Genomic DNA, 24,049 nt, shown 5'->3' on the forward strand with positions numbered 1-24,049 from the left:
TTAATTTAAAATATTTTTAGTGTATTATCCAATAAAAACTTCTTAAACTCTCTTCTCATTTTATTATTTCTAATTTCCTTTTATTCTTCCCAAAATTCATAAATTATTTTAGTGTGTCTATTACTAATGGCTATAAAATTCTTTGACAAAATCAAAAGTAAAGCATTTTTCATTTTTTATCTAAAAAGAAAAACAAAAAAGAAAGCATTAAAAAAGAAGCTTTAATCATCATTATCTTCTTTTTTTTACTTGGAATTTGAAAAATATTAAAAATTATTATATATATTTATATTAAAAATACAGTCATTTATATATATTTTTTACAATATCAATATATAAAATATTATCATCTCGTTTAAATAAACTAAAAAATTAAAAATTTTAAAAAATAAATACTCATAAATTTAAAAATATTTATTTTTTATTTTTATAATTTTATAAAATAATATTAATTAAATAATACATCAAATATAAACTCATTATTTATTATCGGTAAAATTGGAATAAAAAATTATTAGGGCTCATTGAGAGGACAATATTGTCATTTAGTAAAAAGAACTTGCATATATTTGTCATCTCATTCACTAACTTCCGACATGTACAACCGTTGAACGAGTTTACAACTAACATTGAAATACTTAAAACTTCCAAAAAAAAAAATGAAGTACTTAAAGAGGAAAAATGCTGCAAAAAGGGCAAAAGCAAAAAACATGTTCACTTTTTTTATTTTTTTTTCCCTTTTAAGACGTGATTTAGATCTTGTAAATTACTCTTTAGGCCACGTGGCAGCATAGAAAGGACAAAGCGTTACGTGGACCCAATTCTCACGCGCGTCATAACGTAAAAAGCGCAAGGTCAAAATCGCCAACATAAAATTTGAGTTCCCCAAAGTACCCCTTTTGTCTTGTGTTGAACCTTCTTTCCTTCTCTCTCTCAATGTTCTCTGAGTTATGTTTTTTACGCCTTTTGATTCTTTGGGTATATTCTTTAGCTTTGATTCTCTATGTAACAGGAAATAAAGGGGGGAAAAAAAAAATTCTTCGCTTCATTTTTTCATAATTCTTCTTCGAAGTTCCGACAGTTTCTTTTGGGAGTTTCTCTCTGAGGTGAGGCAAAAACTTTTGTTTTCTTTGTTTTTCAACATTCAATTGGAAAAATGTAGTCTTTTCTTCATTTCTCTTTTGTTTTTGTCGAATTTATTGAGAATATGGTAATGGGTATTTTTTTGTGTGTGGGGTTTTTGTTATTTGAGCTGCCATTGGTGAAGGTGGGAACTTGAGAAACTATGGTATTTGTTGGGAAGTCTTTTTGATTTATTGGTGTGATTTCTAATGATGGGTATTGGTTAATTTCATGTAATTTTGGATCTAGAAATTGAGTTTCCTATGATTGATCTGTTATGCCCTTTTGCTCTTAATCTAAAATTTGCATCTTGGTTTGGTTGTAGAGCTTTGCTTGTAATTGTTTACGTTAGAATAATAATCCGCTTCTTAGAAGTGAATCAGTCTAAAGCCATTGCCTCTCTCTCTCTCTCTCTAATGCCTATTATAGTATATTTGAGACCACTTTCAGATCAAACGTTTCTTCCTTTTTAATATTGCAAGCAAAGCTGTTTTTGGCTCTTTGCAGTAGAGTTTGTAATTTATTTTTATATTTACATCATAAAATTGCAATGTTTGGTTGTCTTTATAGTAATTGAGTTGATTTTATGTTGTTTATTTTTTTTCTACAAGGTATGTTATGCTGACAAGTGAAATTTTAAATGCAGCATGTCACTTCACTTGTTTACGAGGAGATATGTTTCTTCCTCATGAACGCTGATGGGGGTTTGTGAATGGTTGTTGAAACTGGTATGTCTTTTTAATAAAGATACTGAAGATGATGGCGGGATGATATGTTATTGACACAACTCTGCATTTAAATGGAAACATATTCTAGACTCTGTTGATTTCTTGAATATAATATGGACTAGATGGAATAAACTACCTAGAAGGCTGTGGTTGTTGGTTTGGCGTGTGCTAAATTCTTTATAGGCATTTGGAGAACCTCTTTGGATTGGCATAATCTAGTGAAGGCACAATGTTAAGCAGCAGCTATCTGCTGTGACTTCTGAACAGTAATTTTCTATAACTTAAAAAGAGTATTTATAGATTATTCCCTCAATATATAAAGTAGTGGAGATGTTAACTTTATCTCAAGGACAGAAGCAGAACCCCCAAAAATCCATGCGAAAAATCTTACCTAGTGGGTCAAATAAAGATTTGTGGCTTGCCGTGCGAGAAGGGTCCTTGGCTGATGTAGATTCAGCATTGGCACTTTTGAAGAAGAATGGAGGTAATATCAATTCAAGGAACAGTTTTGGCTTGACTCCCCTTCACATTGCAACTTGGAGAAACCACATTCCTATTATTCGGAGGCTTCTAGAGGCTGGTGCTGATCCTGATGCTAGGGTGTGTAATTCTTCTCATCCCTTAGTTGATCTGAGTGCTTTCAAGTTTGTAATCGGTGCCTATCAAGTATCCTGCCTTATAATGTCTACGATCTTGTGTTAGACATCATGAATTCATAAAGATGTTATGATGGTCAAATTAGGTTCAATCCTCTTTCCATGACACTTCAGAATCTATATTTCAGGATGGAGAATCAGGATGGAGTAGCCTTCACAGGGCTCTGCATTTTGGTCATCTTGCTGTAGCAAGTGTCCTCCTTCAGTCTGGTGCTTTAATTACATTGGAAGATTCAAAATGTAGAACACCTGTAGATCTTCTATCTGGACCTGTGTTGCAGGTTTTTGGAAGTGGGCATGATTCAGGTACCTGCCAGTGTCTTGACATGTTGGAAAGGATCTGATTGTTTAATGGAAACCAAATCTATCTCTGTTAAAGTTTAACATAGTTTTATTTTGTGGTTTCAGTAGCTACTGAGGTTTTTAGCTGGGGAAGTGGTGTAAACTATCAACTTGGAACAGGAAATGCTCACATACAAAAGTTACCATGCAAACTTGATTCATTTCATGGTTCGATAATCAAGTTAGTTTCTGCTTCTAAGTTCCATAGTGTAGCTGTTACTGCTCGAGGAAAAGTGTACACCTGGGGTTTTGGAAGGGGGGGCCGTCTTGGGCACCCTGACTTTGACATCCATAGGTAAAATATTTCTTGTGTCTTATATAAGACAGAGTCTTAGCAGCTTTAATGATACTTCAACAAGGAATTCTAGTTTTAAATTTAAGCCATGGGAACTCTATACATTGAATCTTGTTGATTTAACATTTCCATCATGTTCTTCTGGTTTTGAAATACCATACTGAAAATTTTAAAAAGTGTGGGATAGTTTATTCCTTTTTTTAATCTATTTTGGGGTAAAGAGGGTCACGTGAATCAACAATCATGAAGACCATGTGAGTCAACAATCATGAACATATTATTTGTCTTTTGTACTTGTCAGCGGTCAAGCTGCAGTTATCACTCCCCGCCAAGTGACTTCTGGTTTGGGGGCTCGTCGGGTGAAAGCAATTGCTGCAGCTAAACATCACACTGTAATTGCTACTGAGGGTGGGGAAGTGTTCACTTGGGGATCTAATAGAGGTAAAAACTTATGGGTTATGCTAGCAAGATTTGATGACCATATGAGATAGTTGTTTCCTCAAGTGAATTTTTCCCTTTATTTTGTTAATTGAATCAAAATCACTTACATTCTATTTGTTGATCAGAAAAATAATGCTCTGCATTATGTTTCAAATTACAAATCAAGGACTTATTGACAAGAAATGTTGACATAGACTTCATCTTGTGTTGTTCAGAGGGTCAGCTGGGCTATACGTCTGTGGATACCCAACCAACACCACGTAGAGTAAGTTCACTTAGATCAAGGATAGTTGCTGTTGCAGCTGCAAATAAGCATACTGCTGTTGTCTCTAAGTCTGGTGAAGTTTTCACATGGGGCTGCAACAGAGAGGGTCAACTTGGTTATGGCACCTCTAATTCAGCATCAAATTACACACCAAGAATAGTTGAGTACTTGAAAGGCAAGGTCTTTATAGGTGTTGCGACTGCAAAATATCACACGATTGTGTTGGGAGCTGACGGAGAGGTAAATTATACCAGCATATATGATTATTGTTATTAAATTGATCTCTGCGTGCACTAATCCTTAATCCTTTATGCTTGGATTCAAATTTCATGAATATATTGTGGACTAGCTCTAATCAGGGTGTGTTCCAACATCATAGTTTGAGCTTTGTTTTTACACATTTTGTAGAATGAGAGCATGTTTTTGGACTATGGGGCTAACTACTATATGGCAGGTATATACTTGGGGTCATCGACTTGTTACACCTAAACGTGTTGTCATTGCTAGAAATCTCAAAAAGAGTGGAAGCACCCCTATGAAATTCCATCGAATGGAACGACTTCATGTGGTTGCAATAGCTGCTGGGATGGTGCATAGCATGGCTTTGACTGAAGATGGAGCATTATTTTATTGGGTTTCCTCAGATCCTGATCTTAGATGCCAACAGGTTCTATTCAACTGTCTTTGTTGATTTTTCTTTCCCACAATTCAAACATATTATTTACCTCCTCTGGATGAATTTGTACAGCTATATTCATTGTGTGAAAAAAAAATGGTGAGCATTTCTGCTGGCAAGTATTGGGCTGCTGCTGCGACCGCTACAGGTGATGTTTACATGTGGGATGGCAAGAAAGGTAAGGACAAACCACCAGTTGCAACCCGGTTACATGGTGTTAAGAGGGCTACTTCAGTTTCAGTTGGTGAAACTCATCTTTTGACTATTGGTTCTCTCTATCACCCTGTCTATCCTCCCAATATGCCCATAAGTGATCAGGCACCGAAGTTGAACAATGATGAAGTAGAAGAATTTGATGAGGAATTTATGTTTAATGATTCAGAATCTAGTAGTATGAGATCATCTGTACATAAAAATGTTTCCGAGGAGAAGCCAGTACCAAGCTTAAAGAGTCTTTGTGAGAAAGTGGCAGCAGAGTGTCTAGTGGAGCCACGAAATGCAATTCAATTACTTGAAATTGCAGATTCACTTGGGGCTGAGGATCTGAGGAAGCATTGCGAGGTATTCTCCTCAAAGGTCTTAACAATTATGTGGAGAAAAAATTCTTATATTCTTCAGTAGGCTTTCATTTGTGCCTAACTTAAGACTTTGCTATGGATTATTTTTGGTAGTATACCAAAGTTTGAGTTTTCTAAACATATTAGATTATGCATGCTTTTCTTTAATGTGCCAAACCTCAGCTTGAAAAAGGAAAAAAAATAGAGATCTAAAAGATTTAAATTGTAATGTATTGGTTTTCTTCTCCTTATTGTGGTCTCCCATGTCTTTCTGTCTTAGGATAGTATTGAACACAATCAATGTACTGGATGTAAAATCTATACTTCTGTCCTTTTTCATATATTAGGTATTATTCTAGGTGTCAATTTCCCTATTATGGGGCAATAAATCATTTTAAATTGTACCCCCCCTCCAAAAGGAAAAAATAAAGGAAATAGAAGTTTACTTTTTTCATTTTAAACTTAAGCATTTATAAAAACATTGACTGGTTATATTTTGCTTCATTCTCTTGTTTCAATAGATTTACTTGATTTAGCAACTAAGAAGTGATTTCTCCTTGGTAGAGAAGTTGTTGCATGAGTGCATTGATTGTTTTATCTCTTCTGTTTTCTCTTGAAGATAGTAACTTTTTAGTCTTTAATATGATGGTTGCTGCCATGAGATTTACTTTCCATGCTGCTTGTCATATTTCTTTGTTTGGAAGAACGTATGCTTGGTTCATGCAAGTTGCATAGTTTTGAACCATATCTGACCTGAAAGCTCACTTAGCAGATTAGCTTTTGTCATTTGTATCGGTAGTTACCATTAAGATCTCTTGACGTAGTGTTTTGTATCAGTAGTTTCCGTTAGGATTTCTTGACATGGTGTTTTGCATGGAAATATTCTCTGACTATAAAGTTGTGTCTTGACTTCTTGAATGCAGGATATTGTTCTTCGTAACTTGGACTATATCTTAACAGTCTCATCGCAAGCTTTTGCAAGTGCGTCACCAGATGTTCTAGCTAATCTTGAGAAGTTGCTAGACCTGAGATCATCAGAATCATGGAGTTACCGTAGGCTCCCCGCTCCTACAGCTACTTTTCCTGTTATCATCAATAGTGAAGAGGAGGATAGTGAAATTGAGGTTGTAAGGACCCGTGACAATTACAAGAATGAAACCCGATTGGAAAATGAGGGAGACAGATTGGACTCCTTTCTGCAACCTAAAGACGACCCTAATAAAGGCATTTCCAAACAAGTTCGAGCTTTATGGAAGAAGTTGCAGCAGATTGATATGCTTGAAGTGAAGCAGTCAGGTGGATGCATCCTTGATGACCAGCAAATTGCGAAGCTGCAAACAAGATCAGCTCTTGAAAATTCTCTTGCTGAGCTTGGTTTACCAGTTGAAAAATCGCAGTCGAAAGGATCATCTTCAGTGTTGCCAGATGGAAAAGGAAATAGAAAGGCTGAGGTTTCAAGAAAGCAGAGGAGGAAGAGCAAACAGAGGGTAGCTCAAGTTGAGACAGTCTCTGGTTTTAGTGCAAGTAACATAGAACCATACTCTGTGAAGGACTTTTCTGACATTGAAATCCCCCAAGTTCTAACGAATAAGGTTAGATTTCTTAAACTCATTATACTTTTTGGCATGTAAAGATCTTTATGGTTGCATCATATTTGTGTGGCCACTTGACAGGATCAAAGATTTTTTTTTGGTTCTTGTTCCAGTGCACAACTTTTTGTGAGGGTGATTTTATTTAGTTTCTTTCTTCTGCTTGCTGAATGCTGCAAGGGTGTTACTTCTGAGATTTTAAATGAACTAGGGAATCCGTTAGTCCTCGAGGAAAGAAGAGTTGCTATGGTTGTACTGCATATTCTTTCTTCTATCCTGCATTAATTGTGTAACATAACATAAAATTTTGTCTAGTCACTTCATTTCCTTTCGACTGTATTATTTCTCCTTCTGCCAACTCTATTTCTGTTGTGAGTTCCGAGAGTTTTTCCAATTAGTAGGTTCAAGATGCAGAACAGTGAATTGGAGGTTCAAAAGAAAATGTCTGCTTTCACTTATTAGGATTTCTAGGTAATTGCTTAACTGAGAAAAGTGAAGCCTTTTTATTTTATGGAATGATCTTGGTACTCATAAAAAGTAATGTCCAGAACTGCATTGTGCACGGTTTCATTGTGGCCCTTAAGGATTGCAAATGCCCCAGGTGAACATCAGTATGTTCGTTTTTCTGTGGTTTAATTAGGAGTGCTGTTTGACAAGACTCTTGAGGATCTTTATTTCAGATTCTGATGCAATTCATGCTTTGAATCAGTTTCTGATATTGTAGTTTGGCAATTAGCAGACACTTATCAGTGGTCTCTCTTGAGTTTACATTTCATTATTATATTATCCTGATAAAGCTACTTAGGGTCTCATATTATTGCATCTTGAAAAGTGTTTTTTCTGTTTATTTTCTACAAGTTACAGCAAGGATAAAAAAAATGTTACAATTACTTGAACAAGTCATCATATTTGTTGAAGTCGTTGTGACTTTTGACAGGAAGAAAATGCTATGTCTGAGGGAACTATGGCAGACCAAGCCTCCAAAGAGTCTTCTTTCATTGTTCAGAAAAAAGACAGTTCAGTCCCAGCAAAAGATAAGAGTTCGTTACAAACAGCAACCAAGAAGAAGAATAGGAAAGGTGGACTTTCTATGTTTTTGAGTGGTGCTCTTGACGACACCCCCAAACAGGTTTTGCCCCCTCCACCAACACCCCGAAGTGAGGGCCCTGCATGGGGTGGTGCTAAGGTTTCAAAAGGATCTGCTTCACTTCGTGAAATTCAGGATGAGCAGAGCAAAACACAGTTAAACCAGCTAACTGGAAGCAAAAATCAGGTGGAGGGTCTTTCTGAAGGTAGAAGTGAAGGAAAAATCCTGCTGAGTTCATTTTTGCCGTCCAAGCCAATTCCTATGGTCTCAGGTCAAGCTTCACAGTCATCTGATGTAGATAGAAGCACACCTCCTTGGGCTGCTTCCGGTACTCCTCCTCATCTCTCTCGGCCATCTCTCAGGGACATCCAGATACAGCAGGTATGTGAAATCACTGCTGTGTATGTGTGTCATACATGCAACCTTAAACTGGTTTATAATTTACGTCTATTCTGAGCTTTGTTTGTAGCCTGAAAATGCTGTAATCTTTTTCATCTTGCATGATAATGCAAATCCTATTCCCTTCCATGCCATGCTTCTTGAAATTAATGTTATGCATTCTTATTTGTTCTTGCAATTTGTGGGACTAAATTTTTTTTTTGGGGTGCTTTAAACTCAAAGCAGGGAAAGCAACAGCAGAGTCTTTCTCACAGTCCAAAAATGAGAATGGCTGGGTTTTCAGTAGCTAGCGGTCAAGGTTCGCCATCTGATTCCCCTGGGATGAACCGCTGGTTCAAACCAGAGGCTGAAGCACCATCTTCAATTCGTTCGATTCAGGTTGAAGAGAGGGCTATGAAGGACCTCAAACGCTTCTACAGCAGTGTCAAAGTTGTCAAAAACCAGTCATAACAGTTTGCTTTTTCAGGTGGCACCAAGGCTTGTTTTTTTCCCCTTCCTTTTGGTTAAATGTAAATTTGACTGTACAGATGTTCACCTTGTACATTTAACCGTTTTCTTATTTTAGGGTAGTCTCAACATCATCCTTTTTTTCCTCTTATAATTGAGCTTCTTTACTTTGTGCTCATTTTTTTTTTCTGATTTTACCTTTCATAATAATTTTCATCTCCAAGATTGAAAGTTCTCAGATGTTTAGTTCATAGCCCATGTACAATTGGCAATAATACACAGTATCCTGAATGAGTAAGAAGTTCACAATCTGTCATTATGTTTTGACCTGAATTGTTCAAAATCAATTACTTTCATTTTTCCCTTCAATCTTTTAGTTGGGTAAAAACCCCAACTAGTACATGGTATGATTTATGGTTGTGTTTTTGTCTTGAGAACAAAATTAGTAGGAGGGTGAGACAAAGTAATCACAGGCATGATATTTGATGGAAATGAGAGGCTGATATGCAATATGATCCTCTACAGCACGTGTTAATGAAGCAAAGTTGTGGTGGGTCCAAACACATAATCATATCTGTTCCCAATAGGAGAGAGAGATCAGTGGATGGGACCCTTCCAGAAGCATTTCTTGCCAAACACAAACAGCCATGGATCTTCCTACCCTTTGGGCCAAAGGGGCAGACAGGATTAGTCAAAAATCATATGCACAACAAGATCTTTCTTCCTTTCTTTTGCTTTTGCATTGAAAGGATAGGAATAGGATACATATGCGCAAAGAAAGAAGAGGAGAAAAGAAGAATAGAGAGGAATAGACAAGATTGATTAGAAATATTGTGGACCCTTAATGGGGGCAAGGGTGGGTTGAGTACTTGAGAGAAAGCAAAAGGTGAAAACTCCAACTTTGATGTGATAACCCCATGAAGAACATAACTTGTGTTTGTTGGAAAGGAGAATCCCATAATTTTGACTTGTCAATATGGCATGAATTCTTTCCCCAAAAGAAACTTATATGATTAAAAGTTTGGTGTGTCATCAACAAAAAAATACAAGAAGGATTTGGGGTTGATGAGTTGGAGAAGCAAAGATACTTAAAATTTGTGAAGATTGCTACAAATCTTCTAGTAATGCTAACTTCATGCTGTTTTGTCACTTAACTTTGTAACACAGTAGGTAAGATAGGTAAGTAACATCCCATCCCAAAAAGCTTAGATTTTATTATTTCTAGTCACATAAGATTTTGTATGCTTGTATATGATATCTAATTGAAAAGCTTCCCAACTTTTTCAAAACATAGTATAAGAAGCACCTTCATAATTGAGCTCAAATTTCAAATATAACAGTAAAAGAGGTAAAAATAACATAAGATTCTTCACACTTGAATGGATACAAGCAAAGATGATTGGAATTATTATCTGATGAATGAAATACAGTATTGAAGGGATGATTTCTTTTCTCAAACAATGTGTAATCACCAAAATATTGAGAAAGTGTTAGTTGAAGAATTTCTAACTCCATTGCACTATATACTGAGGTACTAGGATTTACCATATATATGATGACAAGCCAATCAAGCCAATCAGCCCCTTGAGATTAAAGCAAGAAACTTTAGTACTTCATTATCATTCAAGAAGCTAAGCTACAGTCATTAGTTGGGAAATGGGGTCAAATTTTTTCCAATCCTTTATAAATAAGAAATGTTTCTGTCATTAATGTGTAGGTCATGTCCAGAGGGAGAAAAGGACCAGTTAGAACTACTTAAGTGCCTAATTACATTCTTAGAGTTGAATCCTCTTGGGGATCCTTCAGTTTTACTATTTGAAATGAGAAATGAGAATGGTTTTCATCCAAGTATTATATGGTGTATCAAGTAAGCCTCATTGAGAAAAGGAAGAAAGAGAACATGCGCATAGGGATAAATTTAGTGCTATAGCCTTTACTAGCACCACTTCAAAATAAAGCAAACGAGGAAAATAGTTGAAGAATTGGCAATAGAGTAACCTCAATAACACCTTAATTAGAAGCATCCAAAAGGAAAATCCTAAAAGGAGAAAAAGGAAGGAAAAGAATCCACACAGAAAATGGTCACTGTAGAATGATGGCTGGGCCATTTGATAAGAACATGAAAATAGTGGCAACTATGTTTTTGATGAAGATGGCCTGTAAATCTTGGCGTTGAGGGTACCCTACATCACATGTGACATCAACATTGCAATTGAAAAAACAATAAAAACTTGAAATCATGAGCTTTTAGGGTCAATTGTACTGATCAGGCACACCAGCATGGCCACAATACTCTGCCATCTTGCCAGGGATTGTTGGCTTCAAGACAGTCTAACATTTCCTTGCGAGCAAAAGAATTGTTCAATGCCATTCCCATGGCCCACTAAGTAGGGATCAATTTCAAGATTAATCATGGTTTTACACAGTATATCTGATCTAATTAAACAAATAAACTCAAGAACATTGTGAACTCAATTAGAAACAAATTAGTTTAATTTAACACTAGACCATATACAGAATTTCACTTCTTCTGTGCAAAAAAAATCAAAGAAAAATGATAAATCATAATTGATTTTGTAAAAGTATGCAAAAGTATCAAATGGTTATTATAGAGAATCAGCTAGTGAAACTAAGTTTAGATAATTGGTTTTGTTTTCCCATACTGTATCTCTAATCATGAATCCAATCTCCTCCAATCAATCATATTCTAATGGTTTTTTTCAATCTCTCAAGTCAAAACAATTAAGTTCCTAAGTCTTCCTTTTCTTCCCTAATTGATTGCCAATTGGACTCTCTTAAAGTTTACCTACTGAGGGCTGTACTTGGGATATAATTTGACCTAGCCTTTTTGAGTGGTAGCAGGTACAACAGCTTGGAGAGCATTGTAGCAAATAGTTTAAACTAATCTAATCCCCAATAATTTCTTAATTGTTACGTGATGATTATCATTTGGAGAGTTGGACCCATTTCTCTTATACATCATCAAACATTATGCACTGTGGTGACATCTTTCCTAGCTTCAAATTAAAAGCCTTTAAAATTGGATGAATTATTGGAGTTGACAAGAAAATCCAACCAAAACTATAAGGTTTTTAAGGTTTATTAAGATTTCCTAGGATGTATTAGCATTCAATATAATCAAAGAGTACTTTTGCTTTTAAGACTAACTACCCTGCTTTAAGACTACCATTATTGGATTATATATGTTGAGCTTCAAAACAATATGTGCTAATCAAGTCATTTCATTTTGGTAAGTTTCACTTATAAAGATAAATTACTTATTATCCTGGTGCAACTCAACATTATCAACTGAGAGAATCTCTAGGATTTTGAAGTGCTGGTCAATTCCAAATGGTTGTGACAAAGCTTTAAATCCGACCTTGCCATATTAGACCAAAACCAAGAGGATTAAAGAAAAATATTTAATCACCTTGAATTCCTCGTACATGCTAAATAATAACCTAGCTAGGTGTATGGTGGTGATTTGATCCCTCACCACCAAAATAATACAGAAAGTTGGATAAAATATTGGGGTCTCTTAAACCTTGTCATTGGTATTCTTCGAATGGCAATGCTTTTTACTAGCTTTGGTGTGCTTGAGAATATACCCATTTTCACAAAATGAGGAAAAAGAAAAGAATAAAAAAATATAGCTGTACTAATTAACAAGGAAATGAGTGGTGCCATCATGCGTTTTGATCTGGGCGGTGTACTCCCTTTTCTTGCTGATGGAGATACCTTCAGTGTTGTTACATAGCTTTTCTTGAGACACCCTTCAACTTTAGAAAATGTCATACAAGTAAAATCCATGTAATTTAATGCTCAAAACATGATGGGGTGTTAATATATTAAAATCCCAATAGTGGAGGCCCATTCACCTCTCTGAATCTCTCTCATGCCCTTCCTCCTCCTTAGTTTCAGTGCTTATTAAGCTCTTCTTTTTTTTGTTCCACAGAGGGTAGCCTGTAAAAGCCTCTATTTTTCTAACCACTCTCTCTGTCTCTCTTTTTCTTTTTCTCTCTTCTTAAAGCTTTAGAACAAGACAACACCATGCTTCCAAAAACCTACCAGCCTTTTCATTATTTTAAGCTAACAGTGACCTGTCTATCATGTGCTTTTCCACATTTATGTCTTTTTGTTTATTTCTTCTCATCCTTTCCGTATACTCCCTTGTCTCTCTCCCCTCTTGGATACTACTATATCTTTCATTCCTTTGTTTGTGTGAGCATGAGAGAAAGAAAAGAGAGAAAGAGAGGCAGGGAACTTGAGTGTTTTGCAGCCTTGTTTGATTGTTGAATCATGAGAAAGTAGAGAAAGAGAAAGAGAGGGTCATTGAAAGAAGGAAAAGGGGTGTTTGGAATGAGAAGTTTGATCCAAGATCCTTGTCTCTGTCTCTCTTCTTTATATTGCTTGATTTGTGTGTGCATGCGTGTGTATATATACAAGATAAAGAGCCTTCTTTAGTTTTGATTGTTAAATCATGAAAACAAAGAAAGAGAAATGGAGAGATGAAGAGATATATCTTGAGGTATAGGGGAAAGGGGTGTTTGGAATGAAGCCTGACCCAAGATCCTTCTTCTTCCTTTCCATTTCTTGACCTTATGTTTTTGCATGTGTTTGAGAGGGAGACTAAGCAAAAGGATCATGATTCATGAGAGGAGAGGTAGAGAGCAAATAAGGAGGGTGAGACTAATCAAGAGTGTTATCTTGAAGAAGAAAAGAGGGTGTATGGAATGAAGTTTGATCCAAGATCCCTCCTTCTCCATAAGTTCTTATCTGATAATTACTTAAGGGATTGATCATTGATCTCGGACCAGGCTTCATTCCTCACACCATGCTTTTCCTTGCTCCCAACACAAGACTTAAAGATCAACCCAAGGCTGTGATCTCTAAGGTTCGATATATATAGATGTAAGAAGTATCTTTATTTTTGTTTTCAATATTATAATTTCTTTTCTTAAATCTCCATAAAGAGAATATTTCTGATTCTGCATATTCTAGTTATATTTTTAGTCGAATTCAATATTATATATACATATTACATCCTCTATCTCTTTCTTGAAGAATATATTTATCAAGTTATTGCAACACTAATCCTTATTTCTCCTAGTAATTCATTTGTTATTTGTATTTCATATTTATAGTCTTTACCATTTTCCTGGTAGGATATATCAGTTGTTGAATCTCTCCTTTAGATTCCAAGACAAATGAAGTAGGACAAGTACTGTATATATCATTTGTTTCCTCACTATACATACATATAGTGTTATGTTGTATGATAACTCTTGCATATTAATTTTAGGGGTTCATTATTCCTCTCTTGATTTATGGGATTCATAAAGTATTTAATTTGCTTGTCAGTTTCAGTTATTCAATAAAGTTTGTCAGCACAAAAAATCTAAAACAATATTCTCCTTTTATTCTTGTGGTCTCCCTTTGTAGCAGTGTAGATGATTAACACCACATAAACCCTAATAGTGTTCTTCAAGTTTACAAGTGATACAGTTTAGGACTAGTGGTTTACATGATTCATGTTCTGTACCAGCAAAAGATTATTAGTTCCAATAAACTTTTAACTTAATTTTTCTAAAGTTTGTACTATCAACCGACAGAAAAACTGGCATTTTCCATAATCAAGAAGGGAGGTACTTAGGGGGAAAATTAAGGGTAGATATCATTCCAAGGGGAAAAAGAAGAAGACAATAGGCAGCAGTCTATCCAATTATTTTGCATCCTTTGACAGAAAGTGATATGTTTCTTTCCTATTACAATGTGTCATTTTATATTTGAATGCTTTTGAAACATATATGCTTTGGGCAGTGTTGGCTGCTGGTTTTCCCTGTTCATATTCCCACCCTTCATTTCTCATCTTACAAGTTTTCCAATGCTAGTACTAGACATGTTATGTTTGTTATCTCGGAAATCAATGTAAATTGAAGTTTACATGCATCTTCTATATATATTAATGTTTTAGTGCATTTTGATATGCCTTCAAGCTATTAAACAATCACTTTCTTACACTAGCTAGGGTTTAGCTTTGTTTTCCCTGTTCCATTTGCTTTTGGCTCTTTATAGTGTTACTTTGCAGGATAAATGAAGGTTTACTCCTGTGCAATTACCTAGCTATCACCGTCACTTCTAATCAATACCAGAATATCACCATTAGTACATTTATGTGCCTTGGAAGTGAAGTAGAATGCTCATGAACTTCAAAACTTAAAAAAGAAAATGTTTTAAATTAAAATAATCCAAATTACAGCAATCACAGGATAGAAAGAGGCCTAGCTAGCTACGCCTGGAAGCTATGGAACACTGGGGTTTCAATTATTTTCTTTAAAGCTGGTGCTTCTTTGTTATGGTTGAAAGAATATCATGAAAAAAATTATTTGGGTTTTGCTAAATATGTATTAATTTGGTATTGATATACAGGCAAAAATGTACACGAAACAGTGTACAATATGATCATAATTGACATGTTCTTCAATCAGGATTTCTATGATCTGAGAATGTAGAATCCAGCTTGAATATTTTAAAGCATTTGATCATATATATAGTTCTAACCCAGAAGAGTAAATGTAATGAAATTCTTGGACAAACATAAATGCAAATCAGGATCGATGACGCCTACATTGCCAAAGGCCTACATTGCCAAAGGGACAAGATTAAGTTGAAGATCAAATACAGTACGAGCAGGAGTCAATGCTGGCCGATTTCCAGACAGATTGAACATGAATTAACAATTACCAATGAGATTGATGGATTAAGTCATATTAACTTGCAAAGTGGGGAAACTATCACAGTGATGGACTCAAAATTTCATATTTTGAGGATGAAAATAATGTCTATAAAATGAAATAAAATTTTAAAACTTTTGAAGAGACCAAGGCCTTACTAGCCCGCCTTCCTCCACCTTTGCTATCACATAGTAACTTGCTTCGACTTGAGAAGCCATGAGAGGAAAAAAAAAAAAGCCACAAGTAGCTATATATATATATATATTATCTTGCTTGTAATAATCTTACTTTAGTATATATTTATGTGTATTATGTGTGTGTATGTAAATATGTACATATATATATTTACGTAACATATATATATATATATATATAAAGAATGTCATATGACTTTACAAAAAATGAAATCTCTATTATAATATAATACAAAGTAATAAGACTCTAGTGTTATTCTCTTGCCAAATGTACATAAATATTTCTTCCATTTTTTTTTCTATCCTTTCACTTTGTTTTACTTATTATTTTTACGTGTACAAATTCGTATGAGCTTATACATACACACATTAAGAGTGATGTAATAATTTTATAAATCTTACGTATGCACATACGTATGTAAATATGTATATAAGGAATGTAAATCTCACTTTTTTTTAAAAAAAAGAAACGTAAATCTCAAATAAATTACATGATATAATTAGATTCATAAACAAATCTCTTGACAGATATACAATTACCAAATTTCCTTTTTTTCTCGTCTTTATCCCTTCTAGTTGTTCTATTATGTAATTTTAGGCAAAAATGGAGTCACAAATCTTGCAAGGACATAATAAAATTCATGCACACTAATCTTAGTATTAAGAGGATATATAAGTTTTATTTGATTTTTATTATTACTATTATTATCATTATTATTTATTTATTACTTTATGAAAATTTATTATAATGCAAATAGAAAATTCAAAATATATTTAATCAAAATTGAGAAAATTTCTGAATTAAAAATATTAATTAAAACATTGTTATTTATATATATATATATATATATATTCCTAATTTTTGGAGGCCCAAACAAGAAAACTATAGGCACATTATAGTGGAACCAAAATCCAAGAAAGGCTGGCTACGGTCAAGTTTCCTTTTAATTCTTCTCTTACCATATTCTCCTCATTTCCTCCCCTTTAAAAGGTTCTGCATTTTGATCCATTCTTCAGGTAAAAAGAAAAAAGAAATCACAAAACCCTTCATTACCCATTACCCAGAATCCCCTTTTCCTTGCTTTCCCTCCTACTTTTCAATCAGATGATAGAGAAAGTACCGTTCTTTTGTTTATCTTTTTGTTTTTCACTCTGTTTTGCAGGTTTCAATCGTCTTAGAAGTTGATTTTGGTCGGTTTTTGAAGCATGTAAGTCTTATTATTTTGTTGCCCGTATGGTGTTTGTTCTTTTCCTTTTTTATTTTTATTTTTTTGAAGTTTGTTTCTTTGATCGTTTCGCTTGTTATCTGTAGCCAGCTTAATCACATTTAGCCTTCACTATATACATATATATATATATGGTTTTTAGCTTTTTGCTTTTGTTTTATCAAGACATAAATTATAAAAGAATTGATTAATTACTTTGAAAATCTAGTCCCCTGATACTTATTTATGTGGTTTTTCACCACTATGAAAAGTTGCATATTCTTTGCTTAGGGGAATTTTGAGTTAGAACTTTTTGTTTGACAAATTCATGACTTTTTGCAATTTTAATGACATAGCCCTGACCGTTATTCAAAAAGGGAAGAATGCTGAACGGTTTTCATCATTGCGTACCAACAGATTGTCCTTTTTTCCTTTTTTTTTCTTCCTAAGGTGGTTTCCGTATTGTCATAAGCTTGTTACTGTTGCATTTCACTTTAGGGAACCTGTTAAAGAAGCTATTCTTCCTGGACTACCAGATGATTTGGCGTTGAGATGTCTAGCCAAGTTGTCACATGGTTACGATGGGGTGCTTGAAGCTGTCTCAAAGAGGTGGAGAGATTTGATCCGCAGCAGTGAGTATGCGAATTATAAAGCCAACCAAGGATGGCTTGGGGATTGGTTATTTGTTGTCACTGAACGTTCCAATCAGTGGGTTGCCTATGATCGCACAGCGGATATATGGCATCCCTTGCCAAAGATTCCAACTGAGTATGATGGCTTGCAACATTTTGGAATGTCCTCTGTGTGTGTCGGTAAACGGCTCCTTGTAATTGGTGGCTCCTATGCGCCACGTGATACTGCATATCCCCGTCAACCACCTATGATAACAAATGATGTTTTGCAGTTTGATCCATTTAAGAAACAGTGGGCCAGATTAACGAGCATGCAAACACCTCGATCTCACTTTGCATGCTGTGTTATGTCTGGTAAAGTTTATGTTGCTGGAGGGCGCAATACAGCTCACCCTCGAGGGCTTGCTCTTGCTGAGGTTTATGATCCAATAAGTGATCGGTAAGCTTCATTTCTTCAAAGATCATATGGTTTTGTTTTCCTCTAAACACCGTGGGAGTTGATTACTACTGCAAATGCTTTTCATGTTTGCAACTCTGGTTTATCAGAGCCACTTTTAGGTGTATTCTAGCTTCATACACAAGATGCATCAAAGATAAAATCATATAGGGATTGATAAACCATCTAAAATGTTATTTTAGCTCTCTGAGGCTTTTTTCTGGTGCATCATTCATTATATGTGGTGTATGTTTAAATTGTCGAAAATATGTTTGCACTGTTTGATCCCTACTTTTTCATCTCACTTTAACACCCCCTCTCCTTCCTCTTGTGCCATTACTCTTTGACAGAAAACTGATTATGTATCTAGCAAAGTATAGTTTGAATTTTTGTAAAATTTTCCTTTATCTAAGAAATTGATTGATTGGCTTGGTTTATGACTCAATGGTAATTGCAGGTGGGAGGAATTGCCACCAATGCTCAATCCGCAAATGGACTGCCTAGGCATATCATATAAAGGTAAATTTCATGTTCTGAGTGACCAGATAGGCTTGGCAGAGCAGACCCCATCAGAAATTTTTGATCCATCAAATGAAACATGGTGCACGGTTGATGACATATGGCCTTTCTCAAGAGCAATGCAATTTGCAGTTCAGGTGATGGGGAATGATCAAGTTTATACCGTGGTGGATTGGGGGGAGAGCTTAATTAAAGCAAGAGATCCTGTAAGAGGAGAGTGGATCACTGTTGGTGCTGTTCCTCCGGTTGTTCTTCCTGACCACTTCCGAGAACTTGAGGCCTTTGGTTATGGTTTTGCTGCACTGAGAAATGAATTGTATGTTCTTGGAGGGAAGGTTCTCAAGTGGGAAGAAGTAGGAGCTGGGAGGTTTGATGTCGTGAAGTTAGCTGGGGTGAGAGTTTGTGATCCTTCACAGAGGCCATTAAACTGGAGGGAAATCAGGCCCATGTGTAGGCCAGCAGGTGGTTCTGTCCTAGGTTGTACCTCCCTGGAAGAAGAAAACTCTTCTTGATCAGGAAGAATGATTGTTCTCCTGATGTACTTGTTAGAGAACCAAGCATTCTTAACCCATAGTGCAGGGAAACTAAAATGTGAATTCTTGTGCAGCAGCCTCTTATGTCTCTCATAGGCAAACCTCTGTTATACATATATAAAATCTTATTGGCCAAATATATAAAAAATTCCTAGAGCGAATTAGAACCTTTTTTTTACTGTAATGTTGATTTTCAATAGATGGATCATTGGAGCAGATACAGGAGCATATTGAAATTATTCAATTGATTTCATGATTAGTTTTCTTCTCCATTGCTTTCAATATGTTGTGAAGGACAGATGAATATGCACCAAAGAAAATGGTTCTGATATAATGAAAGTTTAGATTGATAATGATGTTTTGTTTGTGCCACTTATCCTTGCAATATCAGTCTTTTTCCCTCTGCTTTTCTGTAGTTTGATTTATGGTCCTCCTCAGGCACAGTTAAGTTTATGAGAAATTGCCACTTTTTGTTCTAGAATTCAGCCTTACATTACCAGACAGATAAGCTTTACATGGTTTGATTGTCAGCTTTTACTTAAAGAATGTAGATTTTAGAGATGCAAAACACTACCTCTACACGGTTTTGCTATACTAAACTACCAAATGACTTTCTATTCAAATAAATTTAGCCAACTTTACCTATCACCATTCCCATACAGAAAACCCCCTTTATTCTTTAGAATCAGCAACAATTTTGCATCCATCATACATTTCTTTATAAAGTATAACTAAAACAAACGACTCTTTGTCAAACAGACTTGGCCATTTTCACATACCAGGTTTGGACCTTTGGCTCTTATGTCATTGCAATTACAAGCAATTTTCTTTTTCCTTTCAAGAATTCATCTCTCTCCAAACTTTTCTCCACTCGGTTTCAGAAAAGTGGCCGAAAGGGTAGATCCCACCTGCATGGGCTAGAATGCCATACACGTTTCAATCAGGGTTTCATTGGATTGTGAGAAAGGAGGGCGTGGTGCTGACTGCTTCACTGATAATTGCCTCATCTTTGTCAAATTACCCAATTATTATAAAAGAAAGGGGTGCTGGAGAGGATGACAGAGTGACCTGGTCGGTGTGACTCCAAAAAGAAAGAGCCTCATCTTTGAAAAAAGCTTCTATATCCCATGCCTTCTTCCTTCTTTATGCTACTCAGCTCATCAAATCTAGATCTTCTTAACTGTTGCTGAAGGACGGCCAAAAGCAAAAGCTAAACAAAGTTATTTACATATATATATAAAAGCCAAAGAATCTTCACTGTCATAATACAAAAAGCAAAGTATTATTATGACAGTCAAGCAAAAACCAAACGACTATTTCTCCTTGGAGGTTAAGTTAAGCACCTTTAAATCTCCTTATCTTCCCACCATTTAGCTCCTACTACCCTCTCTTTCACATTACATGACATATTTCTATGAACCCAGAAAAACCCTCAATTCTTTTTTTCATCCAAAAATATAATGTAACATTCAAAATTTAAAGAAAGAAAAAAAAGAGAAAATCTTCTCAAGTTCTTTTGATGGTTTCTTTGTTTTCTCATGGCAACAACAACTCAGAAACTGGTCGTAGAAGTGATTGATGCACGTAATCTAGTACCGAAAGACGGTCACGGGGCGTCGAGTCCTTACGTTGTGATCGACTACTACGGGCAAAGGAAGAGGACGAGCACAGTTACGAGGGACATAAACCCTACATGGAACGAGGTTCTTCAGTTCAACGTGGAAAAACCCTCTGATGTTTTCAATGACATGCTTGAACTCGACGTCTACCATGATAAGAATCATGGGCCAACCAATAGGAAAAATTCTTTGGGAAGGATAAAGTTGAGTTCTGGACAGTTTGTTAAGAAAGGTGAAGAGGCTTTGATTTATTATCCTTTGGAGAAGAAATATTTGCTTAGTTGGGTTCAAGGTGAGATTGGTTTGAAGATTTATTATGCTGATGAAGTGGGGCCACCTCCACCAGTGGCGGGGCAGCCTGTGGAGGAGACGAAAGCGGAGGAGGTGAAGGCGGAGCCTCCGTCGAGTTCGGCAGCAGCCCCTGTGTCTTCTGACCAACAGCCAGAGACGGCTGAGGTGAAGCCTGATGACACTCCGGCAAGTTCAGTAGAGGGGAATCCAGCGCCGGCGCTGAGTGAGCAGCCTGCGGAAGGTGAGAAAGCTAAGGAAGCTGTGCCAGCGGGAGAAGAAAATGGTGCAGCTGAAGGTGAAAAGCCAGAAGAAGGAGGTGATCAAGTGGATCCGGAAGCAGATTCACAATCCGCACAACATGATCATCACGATGATGACATTGTTCTTGAGCCCACGTCAGCAAATTGGGCCCCAACCCCCCAACCGGAGATCATGGCATCAACAACATCTGGGTCCATTCCGGAAATTAAAGTTGCCCGAACCACCTCTGCTCCGCCGCCAATCACACGGCCAGCAACCCCCACCAATTTTGCTTCTTCGGTGGACCCACCTGATCACACCCCGATCGAACGATCCTCATTTGATCTCGTCGAAAAAATGCATTATGTTTTCGTCAAAGTGGTGAAAGCCGGTTCCCTCCCCACCAATGGCAACCCTGTCGTTAAGATCGCCATCTCCGGTTGCCGTGTCACATCAAAGCCGGCTCGAAAAGCCATGTATTTTGAGTGGGACCAGACGTTCGCCTTCGCCCGCGACACACCTGAAACCTCTTCGTTTCTAGAAATTTCCGTTTGGGCCGATGCGGGCGGCGCCAATTTCTTGGGTGGAGTTTGCTTCGATGCGACGGAGATGCCTCTACGGGACCCACCGGACAGCCCGTTGGCGCCGCAATGGTACAGGTTGGAGGGAGGTGGAGCCCATAGAGGAGATCTAATGCTTGCCACATGGATCGGGACCCAAGCTGACGAGGCATTTCCTGATTCATGGAAATCTGACACTGCCGGTAACCTTATCAATTCCCGTGCCAAAATTTATCAATCCCCTAAGCTTTGGTACCTTCGAGCTTCCGTCCTCGAAGCGCAAGACATTTTGCCGTTAACGGCATTAAAAGAAGGCTCGTTTCAAATCAAAGTCCAATTGGGATTCCAAGTGCAGAAAACTAAAGTTTCCGTTTCCCGCAACGGCAATCCGTCATGGAATGAAGATCTCATGTTCGTAGCCGCCGAGCCATTTGGCGACCATTTAATATTCTACCTTGAGTACCGGCAATCAAAAGGACCGGTGACGTTGGGAGTCGTCGGAATATCGCTCACCGCCATTGAACGTCGCGTCGATGATCGGAAAGTAATATCCCGATGGTTCAATCTCGAGGACCCGAAAAACGAGAAAAAAGGTTACAAAGGTAGAGTACATTTGAGCCTATGTTTTGACGGTGGATATCACGTGATGGACGAGGCGGCACACGTTTGCAGCGACTATCGACCGACAGCAAGACAATTGTGGAAACCAGCGGTCGGGACCCTTGAGCTTGGGATCATTGGTTGTAAGAATTTGTTACCGATGAAAACAATAAACAGTAAAGGGTTCACAGATGCATACACCGTGGCGAAATACGGGTCGAAGTGGGTCCGAACGCGTACAGTATCGGATTCTTTGGATCCGAAATGGAATGAGCAGTACACGTGGAAGGTGTATGATCCATGTACGGTGTTGACAATTGGCGTATTTGATAGTTGGGGAGCGTTGGATATCGACGGTGGAAAAGAAGCCACGCGTCCTGATTCCCGTATGGGTAAAGTACGAATACGTATATCAACTTTGGAGATGGGTAAGGTGTATAAGAATACGTATCCATTGGTGATGTTGGGAAATAGGGGAGTACAAAAAATGGGTGAGCTAGAGTTGGCTGTCAGGTTTGTACGTGCAGCTCCAACGTTAGATTTCTTACACGTGTACTCTCAGCCTTTGTTACCACTGATGCACCATATCAAGCCTTTGGGAATGGCCCAACAAGAGATGTTGAGGAGCACAACTGTGAAACTCTTGGCTGCACACTTGTCACGATCGGAGCCGCCGCTTAGGAGTGACGTGGTACGTTACATGCTTGATGCGGACTCACACACGTTTAGCATGCGGAAAGTACGTGCGAACTGGTCAAGGATAGTGAACGTGCTATCGGGTTTAATCGATATCGTAAGGTGGATTGAGAATACACGTGCATGGAAGAATCCAACGGCTACGATACTTGTGCATGCATTGCTAGTGATGCTTGTTTGGTTCCCTGATTTGATTGTCCCCACAATAGCATTTTATGTGTTTGTGATTGGAGTTTGGAACTATAGGTTTAGATCAAGGGACAAGCTACCCCACTTTTGCCCTAAGATCTCATTGGCGGACACCGTTGATCGTGACGAACTTGATGAAGAATTCGATACAATGCCGAGCACCCGATCACCGGAAATCATACGTGTGAGGTACGACAAGTTACGCGCTGTTGGAGCACGTGTGCAAAACATATTGGGTGATTTCGCCACGCAAGGCGAACGTGTACAAGCTCTGGTGACGTGGCGGGACCCTCGTGCCACGGGGATTTTTGTAGGATTATGTTTCGTGGTGGCATTCATGTTGTACTTGGTACCGCCGAAGATGGTAGCAATGGCATTTGGATTCTACTATTTCCGGCACCCCCTGTTCCGGGACCGGATGCCGTCGCCGGCGATGAACTTCTTCCGAAGGCTTCCAGCATTGTCTGACAGAATCATGTAGGTTGAAGGGGAAAAGGGCAGTCTTTTTCTACGTCTAGTTATGTGAAAGCACTTGATTATATTAATAGGTACCATATAGGGAGCTAGTATGTTTTTTTGGTTACTTTACGTGTAACGTACAGAGTCTTTTTTGCTAAGCAAAGAGGAGATAATGAATAAATTTATTAATAAATGATAAATAATCCTTGTATGATAGTATAATTGCTTGCTTGTTTGTAATTCTTAAGGGATATCAAGATATATGAAAGGATTGGATAACTTGCAAATCTGCATAACGTCACTGAAATTATTTCTTCTGTTTGACCCAAGATGAGGGCCTGGTCTGCTCAATGGATTAACAGCCAGCCACTGTTCCAAGAGGTGAGACTCAGACTGGTAGCACGTTGTTGGAAAATCAATAAGCTTATTATTCTTGCAAATATCAATAACACAAGAAGATATGTATCACCAACTAATTCAATCATCTCTTCCTCTTTTGGAAGTTAGTTCAAGTAATTTATTATGTCCAAGTTGTTGT

The 24,049-nt window shown here is 37.1% G+C and overlaps 3 protein-coding genes across 4 annotated transcripts; all 3 read left to right on the plus strand.

Annotated features, from left to right (window-relative positions):
• The first annotated feature begins 944 nt into the window (after window positions 1-944).
• LOC18599840 (ankyrin repeat family protein / regulator of chromosome condensation (RCC1) family protein) lies at window positions 945-8,931 on the plus strand. Of its 2 annotated transcripts, none has more exons than XM_018121910.2 (11): window positions 945-1,106; window positions 1,769-2,450; window positions 2,635-2,812; window positions 2,915-3,143; window positions 3,445-3,584; window positions 3,800-4,089; window positions 4,304-4,516; window positions 4,598-5,086; window positions 6,006-6,674; window positions 7,609-8,139; window positions 8,380-8,931. In XM_018121910.2, exons 2-11 carry the CDS (start codon window positions 2,181-2,183, stop codon window positions 8,605-8,607), a joined length of 3,237 nt encoding a protein of 1,078 aa, XP_017977399.2. In that variant the 5' UTR covers window positions 945-1,106; window positions 1,769-2,180; the 3' UTR covers window positions 8,608-8,931. The 2 variants fall into 2 exon arrangements, with proteins under 2 accessions (XP_017977399.2, XP_017977400.2); XM_018121911.2 differs by having other exon boundaries at window positions 8,383-8,931.
• A 7,509-nt stretch (window positions 8,932-16,440) lies between these two features.
• LOC18599841 (Galactose oxidase/kelch repeat superfamily protein) lies at window positions 16,441-19,125 on the plus strand. Its single transcript, XM_007029995.3, has 4 exons — window positions 16,441-16,549; window positions 16,696-16,740; window positions 17,236-17,808; window positions 18,263-19,125. Coding segments are annotated over exons 2-4 (1,149 nt in total). The 5' UTR covers window positions 16,441-16,549; window positions 16,696-16,738; the 3' UTR covers window positions 18,837-19,125.
• Window positions 19,126-19,954: 829 nt separating this feature from the next.
• On the plus strand, window positions 19,955-23,798 carry LOC18599842 (C2 calcium/lipid-binding plant phosphoribosyltransferase family protein). Its single transcript, XM_007029996.3, has one exon. It carries the CDS (start codon window positions 20,396-20,398, stop codon window positions 23,531-23,533), a length of 3,138 nt encoding a protein of 1,045 aa, XP_007030058.3. The 5' UTR covers window positions 19,955-20,395; the 3' UTR covers window positions 23,534-23,798.
• The last annotated feature ends 251 nt before the right edge of the window (window positions 23,799-24,049 follow it).

The sequence above is a fragment of the Theobroma cacao genome, chromosome 5 (assembly GCF_053813885.1).
Source record: "Theobroma cacao isolate CCN51 chromosome 5, ASM5381388v1, whole genome shotgun sequence".
In the NCBI taxonomy this organism is placed as follows: Eukaryota; Viridiplantae; Streptophyta; class Magnoliopsida; order Malvales; family Malvaceae; genus Theobroma; species Theobroma cacao.